The sequence below is a fragment of the Amblyomma americanum genome, chromosome 9, assembly GCF_052857255.1.
Source record: "Amblyomma americanum isolate KBUSLIRL-KWMA chromosome 9, ASM5285725v1, whole genome shotgun sequence".
NCBI lineage: Eukaryota > Metazoa > Arthropoda > Arachnida > Ixodida > Ixodidae > Amblyomma > Amblyomma americanum.
Genome location: NC_135505.1, coordinates 146,806,905 through 146,819,725, shown reverse-complemented (window position 1 = coordinate 146,819,725; position 12,821 = coordinate 146,806,905). Strand labels below are relative to the sequence as shown.

The 12,821-nt window shown below is 51.2% G+C and overlaps 1 protein-coding gene across 1 annotated transcript; it reads right to left on the bottom strand.

Moving 5' to 3' along the window:
* Positions 1 to 1,845: 1,845 nt before the first annotated feature.
* LOC144104787 (uncharacterized) lies at positions 1,846 to 11,751 on the bottom strand. Its single transcript, XM_077637969.1, has 3 exons — positions 11,529 to 11,751; positions 4,190 to 4,331; positions 1,846 to 2,220 (listed from the first exon to the last, which is right to left on the bottom strand). The coding sequence occupies exons 1-3, from the start codon at positions 11,665 to 11,667 to the stop codon at positions 1,848 to 1,850; spliced, it is 654 nt and encodes a 217-aa protein (XP_077494095.1). The 5' UTR covers positions 11,668 to 11,751; the 3' UTR covers positions 1,846 to 1,847.
* Positions 11,752 to 12,821: the final 1,070 nt, after the last annotated feature.

Genomic DNA, 12,821 nt, shown 5'->3' with positions numbered 1-12,821 from the left:
CAACTGCGAACAATTGATTCCCTGTTTAGGGACAAAAGGGTAAAACAAGCAACACTGAAAGGCCATAAATGCTAGCAAAAACAAGAGAAATAAATCAAATGAATTCAATGTTTTTTTGCAATATTACATTTTTAAGGAACTTTCTGGGAGTTGGCTTGCTGAAATAAAATAATTTTTCAGTGCGATTTAGTAGAGACGGTATTTGGAACTATACGTGTTGCCTACCGTAGTTTGTCCTGACTATAAGGATTTTTCTGTTATGTGTGCGACAGATTGCTAGTTTTAATGCCCCTGCTAAGAGGTCCATGTCGGTGTAAATAAAGTCTTATCTCACGCTCTGTCTCTCGAAAATATTACACAGTTAAAACCCGATTTAACGAAGTGTAGACAAGCAACAATTTATTTCGTTAAAACAGGAAATTCGCAGTATTGAGTAAGACATTTTTGCGCCCTTCGAAATTAACAGTGTCAGTGCATGCTAAAGATCCTCCGGTGGTCGAAATTATTTCGGAGCCCTCCATTACGGCACCTCTTCCTTCCGTCTCTCAGTCCCTACTTTATCGCTTTCCTTACGGCGCGGTTCAATTGTCCGCCGAGATACGTGAGGCAGATACTGCGCCGTTTCCTTCCCCCAAAAACCAATTTTAAAAGCCAATTTACTGATCCAGAGTTCCTGGGTTCGAACTTGACCGCGGCGGCTGCATTTTTATGGAGGCGAAACGCTAAGGCGCCCGTGTGCTGTGTGATGTCAGTGCACGTTAAAGATCCCCAAGCGGTCGAAATTATTCCGGAGCCCTCCACTACGGCACCTCTTTGTTCCTTCTTCTCTCAGTCCCTCCTTTATTGCTTCCCTTACGGTGCGGTTCAGGTGTCCGCCGATGTGTGTGACATAATGCTGCATTTCCTTTCACCAAAAACCAATTTTCAATTTTCTGCTTCTGGGGCCAATACAGGCGCATGCTGGCTGGTGCCTATTCTAAGATATGTGTCCCTCTTCGTGATCTGCATTTTTCTTCCAGCTGACGTTCTAAACTTCCTTATCTTGTTTCCCCTTTTTTTCTGTTCTTGGACGTGCTCATACATACTCTTAGGTGTGTAACAGCGCCGGCGTTGTCTGCCAGCATCTGTTTCGTCCCGTTGCTTTCTTACGCACAAAGTTACCAGTCTCCGCTCCTTTGTGGCATCCTTCCTCTGCTTCCTATGACGCGTGGTTACATATACGCGCCGGCGTGCAATACTACGCGTGTTGACTTGACCATCATCTAACCATGCTGAGTGCATTAACGCAATTGCCTTTAGTAGCCCATGATCGTTGTCTGGAACACACTTGATGCGCTATAAAGCTGATGAGATGAGCTACTTTGGCACGTTGACGCAAGCTAGATTTCTACATGACGTGGATTATAGCGCAAAGGAAACGCGAAAGACAGACAGCTTGACGCTGACAAGCGCTTGTTTTCATCGTCCTGTCTGTCCTTTGGTTTTCCTTTGCGCTGAGCGTTCACTAACTCGCCCAACTTAGGGCTTTACTTAACAGTTTTATAATAGCTTGCTTTCGAAGAACCGAGCTTGTTTATTTCTCGCTGAGGGCAACTGACTGTGCACTCTCGGTTGCACTCAACTATCAGTCCTCAAAATCACCAAGTAGCACAGTTAAGTCCATTCTTGTTTATAGAGTGTTGAAAGCAAATGCTATAGTGATGAGACATGCGCGTGCAACTCAACAGACAATGTATTTTCATTTCTAGTCAAACAAAAACAGAAAATGTGCAAGTTTCTGCCGGCTGATGATGGGGGTGCTCACTGAAGCCACCTTCTTTCTGGTCCGCCGTAATGTCGTGCACCGTCTACGGTTCTCCTAGCGTGAACTCTCCGATGTTCTCGCCAAACTCCAAGTCGTGCAGTGTCTGCAGCATCTTAATCCTGGCCATGTGTCGTTCGCGGGGCGGGAGTCCCCTGAGGTGCGCCGCCAGGCTGAGGCAGAAGAGTTCCTCGGAGTCCGAAGAGCGCTCCTGCGCCGCCGCACCCCCCGCCGCCAGGTGGTGCGGCACCACGGCAGCCGGCTGCATGGACAGATCCCAGGGTTGAGGTGGTGCTGCTGCCGCAGCCACCACAGCCGCTGCCTCGCGCACTTCGGCGTCTTCGTCGGGCTGCTCGCGTTTGACTTCGACCTCGGCCGGAGAAGCCGCCGGGGCCGCCCCGTTCAACGTCGAGCGCCTCCTGCGAGGAAGAGGCGTGGCAGCGAGGGTGTATCAGGCACTCAAACTCAGGCTAGCAGAGTGCGGTGTTAAATCGTCTTTTACCCCGTAACCGCTAACTTCCGAGTTCGCCCGGCAGCCAATCTAACTTGCCTCCGCCAGCCGCCCACAGCGCACGCGCACTATCGGCAGCGCTGCACACTGTACTAAGCGCCTCCAGAAAACCAATCCAGGTTCAGAACAGTTAGGACAGAAGTGAACTCCCGAAATCTCATATTCCCTCCTGTATGCTCGCTGCTGCGTGCCGAGCGAATGTTTTTTTTTTTGCTTATGGTTTTCGTCTTTCGATTTTACGCGCCGATGGTGGCAACTCCTCCACTTCGTCGTCACCATCGTCATCATCGGCGCAGACCTGTCCACTGCAAGACAAAGACCTCTTCCATTCGTCTGCAATCAGCCGTGCAGCCACGCTATATCCCCGCACTGTTCCTGACCTCGTCTGCCCACCTGACTACTACTCGCCGCCCCTTGTTTACTTCCTCCCGTAACCAACTCTGTTGTCTGTGCTCCCCGTTATATCGTTAACACGTCCAGTTCCCTTGCAAGAATGACGGAGGACTGCATTTATTCACACAGCCATGGTGCGCGAGCGGGATCTGAGAGTTCGCGGCCTGATGTTAGCGGAATCTCCGAGGAAACCCCTCACATTGTCATTTCCATTCTGCCCCTTGCTTCAAAAACCCGCCGCGGTGGCTCAGTGGTTATGGCGCTCGGCTGCTGACCCGAAAGACGCGGGTTCGATCCCGTCTGCGGCGGTCCAATTTCGATGGAGGCGATATTCTAGAGGCCCGTCTGCTGTGCGATGTCAGTGCGTGTTAAACAACCCCATGTGGTCGAAATTCCCGGAGCCATTCACTATGGCGTCCCTCATAGCCTGAGTCGCTTTGGGACGTTAAACCCCCATTGGATTGGAAAAACATTTTAGTTTCTCAAGAAGAGCTAAGTGATCGGAGGGCCCCGTTAGGTGACCGTTAGTCCATGACTGTTGGCGACCTGGTTGGCCCACTCGACGGCCCGGACTTGCGTCTTCGGGTCTGAGCTGGCCAGCACAGCCTCCCATAGTAAGTGGCGCTTTCGCCACAAGGGAAACATTGGGGTTTGTATTGCGAGGGGTACATGCGTGACAGCTGCGCGGGGTTCGTGAGGAAGCGCGTTTGAAGCCGTCTCCACGTGGTTTCTTGTGCTTTGGACAGCGTTTTAGCCGGAGGGGGATAAACTCGCCTCCCCAACCTGTAATGGTGGCTAATATGTCATGAATAGAGGTCATGCCGTCTCTCCTAAACCCCGGATAATCTAAATCTAACCTTTGCTTCAAAAGAAAGTATAAAAAAAGATTTCACTACAAAATATGCTGTCATAGACTGGTCGCGACAGACGCAAGACAGTGCTGAATGGAGTAAAAGGTCCATATCAGGACGTGCACTATCGGGTATACACAAGTGTCCAGGGCATGCCAGCGCAGGCTCATATATACCTCGAGACCTCGTTACGTCGAGACCCTGCTGTAGGCACTGCACATGACGCGTCCATTTGTGGTGGAAAGCAGGAAACCTTACTTATCTGATGGTACACGCTCTTTGTGACGCCTTATCAGAATAGCCACACACACACTGTGGTGCAGGCTGACTTGTCGACTGCGCTTCGTCAGCATCGCTTCTAGGACCAGGCAAAAGGAAAGCAGCGCGCACGCTTCCAGACGCACACCCCCTGGGTCCGCGAAATTGACCTGCCGTACGCAGTCGGTTGCGTGCCACCCAGCAACGCAGAGCTGCAGTGCAAGTCTGAGCGAGTCGCGCGTCGTGTAGCTTTGCTTTGTAAAGCTTGATAAAACCGAGTGCTCGCTTAAATGGCCGCTGAGCCACGTCGCAGTCGCGCGAAATTGTGCTTGTGACGCGAAGGCGGGCAGGTGTCGCGCTGCACACAACACTCACGTTCGCGGCCTCAGGAAGTGATCGAGGAAGCCGAGCTCCCGGTCCAGTACGCTCCACTGCCCCTTGGGGTCGATGCGTCGGCGCTTCTTGCGCTTGAGGTACGTGTCCCGGAGGGTGCGCCACCGGGTCTGGCACTCCTCCACTGCGCCAGGGAACGCACGGTTTGGTGGGAAAACAACCATGTCTTTGTCGCTTTCAGGGACACCCCACGGTTAGTATACAGCTTGTGAAAACAGAGACCCCTCTTCCAGCGCGACGCCACTCTTGGTATAAATGGCAGTGATTAAAGAATTAAGTTGGGCTAGTTGGTGCCTTTGATCCACAGACTGCGACATATTACTAGCGTCAAAATATAAAGGACAAAGAGCATAAACACTAGCCTCTGTCCTGTGTGTTTCTGCTCTTTGTCCTTTGTATTTTAACGCTAGTAATATGTCGCAGTCTGTGGATCAAAATGGCAGTGCTCCACCGTGAGGGGTATGCAGATACAACTTGTCTGCATTGCAACTCCGCCCACAGTCAGGACAGGTGCACAGAATTCCTCCACGACAAAGACATAGTCCATTGTTAAAACTTATCTTGTCGCGTAAACAAGAAGCTAATCACGAGAAAAAAGTTATAAGCTGTATAATCTTGATACCTGGCTTATTTAAGGAAGTGAAACATTAAAACGCTGATTTCGTTTACTTTTGTAACTGGCTAGCGGAGTAATACCGCACGCTGCAGATAGTGGCCCAGAAAATTTAACACCTTTTAAATTGGTTTTGAGGGAAAGGAAGTGGCACAGTAGCTGTCTCATCTCTGAACAGCGCCGTAAAGGAAGGGGTAAAAGAGTGACTGGAAGAAAAAAGGAAGAAAGAGGTGCAGTAGTTGAGGTCTCGGGAATAATTTCGACCAGCTGGGGATCTTTAACATGCACTGACATCGTACAACACACGGGCGCCTTAGCATTTCGCCTCCATCGAAACGCGGCCGCCGCGGTCTGGTTCCAACCCTGCTGGTTTTAAAGCGAAAGCTTTACTGGCCGCGAACTTGTGATTTCGCCGTGGCGGTGCTCCGAGGAAGCACATGACGTCACAACGCGCGCCTCGCCGCGGATATTTCTCTCTCTCCCTAGTCACTACTGCGCATGCGCCACTAGTAGCACCGAGCCACAGGTGTACCGCCGCTGCGCAGCGCCGCGCCTTTATCTCTTCCATTACGGCGTGGTTTGGGTGTCCATCGAGGTACGTGAGATGGTTACTGTGCCATTTCCTTTCCTCAAATACCAAACAAAACAAGCGAGCCGACAGCGTTCATAGAGTCCATTGGCGTTGACAACTTTGCAAAGGCCGTTCATTTTCACAAAAGGAAAGGAGCACAACCGGCTCCGTGGGTCAGCGGAGACTTCAATCTCACTTGCATGTATGCGACGTTGGTGTCCAACTGCAAAAGCGTGCTTTGATTGCGTTCCGCACACAGGATAGGCAGCGCGCCCTCCCTGCCACCCTGGGAGGTGGCATGCAGTTAATGTTTGATCGCGAGAGATTCATCACCAAATGAACGCTGCGGCCTAGCTATTGCTGCAGTGCCGCATGTCACCCACAACGCTGTCAGCGCTAATGCATTAAGGCCACATCTCTCTCTCACCACCGCCACATGTATCAATGGCATGTATCAATGAGGCATCCGCATATCCAGGGGAGCCAGTTATGCGCCCTTCCTTTCCTCAAAACCGTCACCGTCTAGAGCATTGACAACGCAAACGCCAATGAACACAGTAAGCGCCGACATCTTTCGCTTTGTATATCCTGGATTAGCTGAGCTAATCCACATTTTTAAGTTGTGGCCTACTATAGCGCATCGAAGCTTTCGCTTCAAAAACGTTGCTAGCCGCGGCATCTGGCATCGAAACCAGAAGCGCCTAGCAAGAGTAAAAGGACGGGGCGAAGGGACTGAAGGGGAAAGAAAGATGGGAGCGATAGCAAGAACAGATAGAAGTAGGACGGCAATACGCACATCGCCCGTTCGGCGCGACGCCTTGCCCGTTAGACAAATCGCTCTGCTACGTACGGTGGGTGAAACGGACGCGCGGAGCGGCAAACCACGTAGAAGCGCTGCCAGACGCCTTGCCGAAGCGCGCGGGACCCAAGTTGCCGTCGTAGTTCGTCGGCACATCGTTCTCGACAAACCCGATGTTACGAACGACAGCATAGCTTCCGCGCCGAACGAACGGGCAGCAAGCCGCAAGCTTCGTGGGGAACGTGCTTAAAGATCCCCAGGTGGTCGAAATTATTCCGGAGCCCTCCCCTACGGCACCTCTTTATTCTCCGATTCAGGCTGTGAAGGTGGTCGGACAGCGAAGCTGTAAAACGACACCCAGTTGCGCATTGCGATGTCACTTGAAAATTCACACACGTGGTTCTACGAAGAGTGAAACAAGAAACAAGTGAAAGGTACTTTTTTTTCTAGCGGCGCGTTGCCTATTCAGTATGCGGAACGGACTCAACGTTACAGACGCCAAGCCTCGCCTACTTTTCCGATACACCACAGCTGTCGCTCTCTAGCCAGGTTCAACAATAGTTGAAACGCAGCTGTTTTTGCTGACGACACGAAAATTTCCTTGGACGGTAGAGGTATATAGCTTCGCTGTAAAAAAGGGCTGCCATAGTGGAACGCTCCAGAATAATTTCGACCACCCGGTGATTTCAAACGTGCACTGACATTGCAGAGCTACCACACGGGCTCTTTTTGCGTATCGCCTCCATCAAAATGCGGTCGCCGCGGTCGGGTTCGGACCCTGTGATGCGGCTCAGTAGACGAGCGCCGGCCCTAACTATAGACTGAGCCATCGCGCCGGGCAAATTTTTCTGGAGCCCTCCACTACGACGCATCTTTCTGGGGCTCATTTCGTTTCGATGGAGGCGAGACCCAAAATGTGACCACGTGCTATGGGATGTCAGTGCACGTTGAAGGTCCCCTCGTGGTCTAAATTATTCCGAACCCCTCCACTAGGGTACATCTTTCTCTCTTCGTTCTTTCACTCTCTCCTTCTGCACTTCCTTCACGGTGCGGTACACGCCACGGCGGCTCAGTGGTTAGAGCGGTCGGCTACTGAGCCGGAGCACTCGGGCACGAACCCAGCCACGGCGACCACGTTTCGATGAAGGCGAGACGCGAACGGCGCCAGTGGTGGTGGTGGTGAAAACATTTATTAACCATAGAGACAGGTGTTGGGGTTCACGCCCTTACAACCACTAAGTGGGATGCCTAGTCAGGCACCCCATTGGCGGTTTCCGCAGCCCGGGCGCGCTGCCCTTTGGGCCTCGAGGGTGCAGCAGACGGAGAGGGTCGCCTCCCAGTCCTCTCGGGAGGGGTTTGGGATAAGGGGTACGGACGGGTTCTGCTGGCAGGTCCACACCATGTGGTAGGTGTCAGGCACCTCCCCACAGTGTGAGCACCGCCCGTCGAATTGAGAATCGAAATGCTTTAGACTTGCCGGGCACAGCATCGTGTTAGTGAGCAGGCGCTGGAGTACCCGCTCGTTGACCTTCCCCAGCCCTTTGCACGGGGTGGGAAGAGTTTGGTGCGTGGATTTGTAACAATCGCCTATTTCCTTAAAAGTGTAAACCGGATTGAAATCGGAGTCCTGGTGAGCGTCGGGTCCTGCGGGGAATGCCCGAAGAAAGAGCGCGCGGGAGGCGGCGTCAGCTGCTTCGTTTCCGCGGAGGCCTTGGTGACCTGGAGCTTAAACGAGAGATCGGTGCGCGGGATCCGTCTCGGCTACAGTTTTTACAGATGAGATAAGCCAGGGAAGTAGCCCACCCTTGCTCGACTATTCGACAAGCCGCTCGCGAGCCGGTGATTATGCATTTGGAGGAGGAGTCGGAGGCTGCTAGGGCGATGGCAACCTCTTCTGCTTGAATTACTGACTAAGCCTTGAAAGTAAGGCCGTCTACTGTGAGCTACGCGATGTCAGTGCATGTTAAAGATCCGCAGATTGCCGAACTTATTCCGGAACCCTAAGGATCCTCTTTCTCTCTTAAAACCCCAGAATTTATTTCATCCATCCCTTCATCCTTTCCTTCACTGCGGTGTTCAGGTACCACACCAAAAAAGCAGTTTTCTTTCGTTTGCTCAAAAACATTTGCATTTGCGTCTCGCGACCTTGTGCTAAATAATCCAAGCTGGGTAGGGCCCTATCTGCAGCACGGACACGTGCAGCCTGTTCCCTTCAGCACCCGCTAAAAAATTGGTTTTGAGAGATGGAAAGACACTGTAGCTGTCCCAGTTCTCGGTGGAAACCTCAACCATGCCGTCGGGGAAGCGATGTTGTGTAGGATGGAGGAAAGAGCCATCTGCAGTGGAACGATGCAAAAGGCCCCCGATAGTGGATGACTCCGGATCCAATTCGACCACCTTGGTTTCTTTTTTCTGCACTCTCATCGCATAGTTTACAGATTTCTTTTACGTTGGGGTTTCACCGAAACACAGCCGCCGCAACATCAGTAACTTAGTAATGCCGAAATAAATGCCCCAGAAACAATCAAAAGAATGAAAATCCCAGGCTTCGAGTCGTGCCGCGAAGCCACGAAGTGATAGCGGCGGTCGCATTGCGTTACCCATGACAGCGTCAATTCCCAAGCCCGCTTCGACTGCGTTTAAAGAGCTGGCGCACTGTGAAGCTATTAGCTAGGCCACGCGGTTTAACATTATCGTTGAAACGTAGGGGAATTAGAAATAGCTCGTAAGGAAAGGAGCAGCACCTCATACGACCTCATACGTCATAAGGCGTAAATGAAGGAAAATAGAAAGCGGCGTTCTGGTTGACTCCGGAATAATTACAGCCATCCGGGGTTCTTAACGTGCACTGAGGTCGCACAGCATTAAGCCTCCATAGAAACGTGGCCGCCGCCACCGAGGTTCGATCCTGCGTCCTGATGTTAAGCACACTAACGCCGTAACCGGGCATTCGGTTATGGCATATTGGGGCGGCCGACGGCGAAATCGATGCCTTTTAAGAGTGTGCTGCCTCACATATGAATAGCTGTAAGAAAGTCGAAGGCAACTGAAAGAACGGAAATAACAGATTCAAAGCTTGGTTTTATTAAACATCAGTTAACCGAGACCGCATTACTCAGCCTGAAAGAGTATATCTTACATTGTTTCGAAGATAAGAAACTTGCTCTAAGTGTTTTCATAGATTTTTCGCAGGCCTTTGACTACATCAGTCATAACCGACTCTTGGCAAAACTGTTTGACTACGGTCTCAGGGGTCCTGTTCATGCACTTCTGGTGGCTTATCTTGAGCACCGCTTTCAGTTTACAGTATTAATAGCTTCCGATCCTCGGTAAAAAAAAAAATTAACCGCTGGCATGCCTCAAGACAGCATTCTCGGGCCTCTACTTTTTAATTTATACATTAATAAAATTGTTACTGAATGCTCTAATGTGAAATGTGTTATGCATGCAGATGATGTCTCACATATTTTCTCGTCAGTCACAGGTGAAGAAGGCATAAACCAGGCAAACAGAACATTGAGGACACTGCACGTATGGTCACTTACAAATCAGTTGAAAATTAATGCAACTAAGACCAAAGCTGTTATTTTCAGACTAAAAAAATAAATGTATTACGACACCATGCAATCTTATGCTTGGTTTGGAAAAGATTGAGGTTGTAGGAAATATTAAGATATTAGGGGTAAATTTTAATTGTCAGCTGAGTTGGGACAATCATGTTGACGCTGTCATTAGTCAACTTTCTCGTGTCACGGGTATCATCAACAGGTATCGTCACATGCTTCCATACAAAGTTGAGCTTCTCCTGTATAACTCCATTTTTATGTCCCGCGTGAATTATGCGCGCCTAGTTTGGGGAACAACTACAGTTGCAAATAATAATAAAATATATATTCTACAGAAGGCTCTGCGTACGTACCTAACGTCGGTTATGAAATAGATACATGCGATCTATTCAACTCAGTGCTCTAAAAATATTTGAAATGCATCATGTTAGGCTTGCTGAAAGATTCAAAAAGGAAATAAAAGAAAATATAAATCACATGAGCGACATGGCGCACCTTTCGCTAAAGGTACAAACTTACCCACACAGACATAGCGAATTGTGGCACGTTCCACCATACCGCACAATGTATGGTACACATAGCCTAGGAAACACGTTACCCCGTCTTTTAAATAAGTTTCATGCTGCAAATGTTGACGTGTCCCGAGTATGCCGAAAAGATATACAGAGCGTATGCGCTACATTTTAGATTGCAACATGCATATTTCACTGCTTCTTTCGAATTCTTTTCATGATATGGCGTTCTTGAAGTAACCTCAGACGCGCTTTGTTTGCGATATTTTCTTTCTGTTCCTTAGTTTGTTATTACTGCTGTTTCATCCCCTATCTAGACTGCATATGTTGCTCTTCATGTTCCTTGCTGCCCTGTGTGTAGCGGCCGAGGGGCACGTCAAGCCACATCTTACTGGCTTTTGTCCCTCGACCGTCTCCCTGTGTACACGGGATATAAAGAATTGAATTCAATTGAATTGAATGGTTGCTTTGGCATTAAGTAGCCTAGACCAGGCACGTAGCCAGTAACATTTTTCGGGAGGCGCCCAAGGGACTTGTTACAGAGCACAGCCAAAAGAAATGAAGAGAGGGTGGGGGGGGGGGGGGGGGCTTGTCTCTCGGTAGTTGCTCGGGCCCCCTAAGGCCCACTTGGATACGTGCCTGGCCTAGGCCTCTTTTCGTGCCCCAGCCACCGTCGGCCGATTAAGTGCGACGGCGAGCAGTCGTGAGAGGAAAAGTGCAGGACTGGACGCGGCAGCAAAAAACTAATACTGCGTCGAGGTAGACTATAGCCTTCGAGGAACAGACCTGACGTGGCAGCAGAAGGTTTAGACCAGACACAGCAGCTCGTGGGTCTAAGGAACCTACAACAAGGACGCCAGAGACCACGCAATCCCACGCGGCAGCTGGTCGCGTTGACACTCCGGCTATATGAGCCCGCAATCATCGGTACGACACTCGTTCCCGGCACAGCATCGTCAATGACGCGAACAGCTGAAACGCACGATCATCCAAAAGACCCGTCCTTCCATAGGCACCATCAGCTGTGCCATCAGCACGCCAAAGGAGCCCAGGGAAGCTCTAGGCTCACGGCAATACGTAAAAGGCAGCCGATTCCGCACGGTAGGTGCCAGCGACCTCTTATAAGACACGGGTCCAGACCAAGCGTCTGCGACGAAACCAGCTGCGAGGTCGCAGTGCAGCTCCGCGGACACGTACGCGTTCGAGACCGGAGCGCGAGGCCGGCGGTGTGTGCGGTCAACGCATCATGCAGCGGCTCACCGGTCACGTCCAGCGCGGCGGCGATTTCCATCCAGGACGCCTCCCGGTAGCCGGCCTCCTTGTGCAGCTTGGAGTGCTGGTCCCAGAGCTGCGTGTGCTTCTTCACCTCCTGGACGAGCTTCTCGTTGAAGGAGGCCATTGCGCGGACCCGATCGAAAGGCAAAGCGGGGCACTGATCGTCGGCGTCGGGCTCGCGCTCCGGAGCCGCGTGCCAAGCGTCTTCCTCGTCTTTCCGGCGGCGACTGAGACAGCGCGCTGCCCACCACAGCTCCACCACGAGCTCCCGCGGGAACCGCACGTGCACACGCACCGCCAGCATGCACGCGCTCGCAGCGCCGCCATGCGCGGTTCAGGTGTCCAACGATATATGAGACAGATACCCCGCCATTTCCTTTCTCCAAAAACCGGTTATTATTATTTTTGGCGAAAGGAAATGGAGCAGTATCTGTCTCGCATCTCGGAGGACAACTGTACTGCGCCGTAAAGGGAGGGATAAAGGAGGGACTTAGAGAAAAAAGGAAGAAAGGGGTGCCGTAGTGGAGGGCTCCGGAATAACTTCGACCACCTGGGGATCTTTAACGTGCGCTGACATTGCACAGCACATGGGCGCTTTAGCGTTTCGCCTCCATCGAAATGCGGCCACCACGGTCGGGATCGAAAGTGGTGGTGGTGGTAGGGGTTTTATTATATTAAAATAATAGTAAAAAGGAAGGAAAAGATTTTTGCTAGCCCCGGCATCTGCCATCGATACTGAAGCACCTGAGCTGGGGCAGCGGAAATGAAGGATAGCAGGCAGAATGAAGAAATGAAATGAAAGAGGTGAGGGGACAGGAAGAGAGGATAGGGGTAGAGGTAATATACACAAACTATTTACACAATAAGAAATGTGAACAGGTTGTGTGCGTTATTAGTTCATTTTAGAGGAATTAAATCACACACGCGCACAGCACTGTGTTAGTTACAACTGGAGTGGGGCGTCCGGTTATTAATCGTTCAAGGTAGAACTCGCGGAGCGTTCGGTCACTGCGTGTAACTACCTGATGGAGAACAGACGGGACGTCAAGCCCGTGTGTGCGAGAAACGCACAGAGGCTCACCAAAGTTCGCTCACGAGTGCGCTCACTGCCCTGCGGCCACAATAGCGTCTTGATGGAGTCTGGTAGTATGCCCTGCGTCCTATATGCCGCAAGCATAACGCGACGAGCATCGGCGAACGCGGCACAGTGAAGGAGCAGGTGTTCTAGTGTTTCCACTGCACCGCATCCGTCACACACATCACTCGTCGCGATTCCGT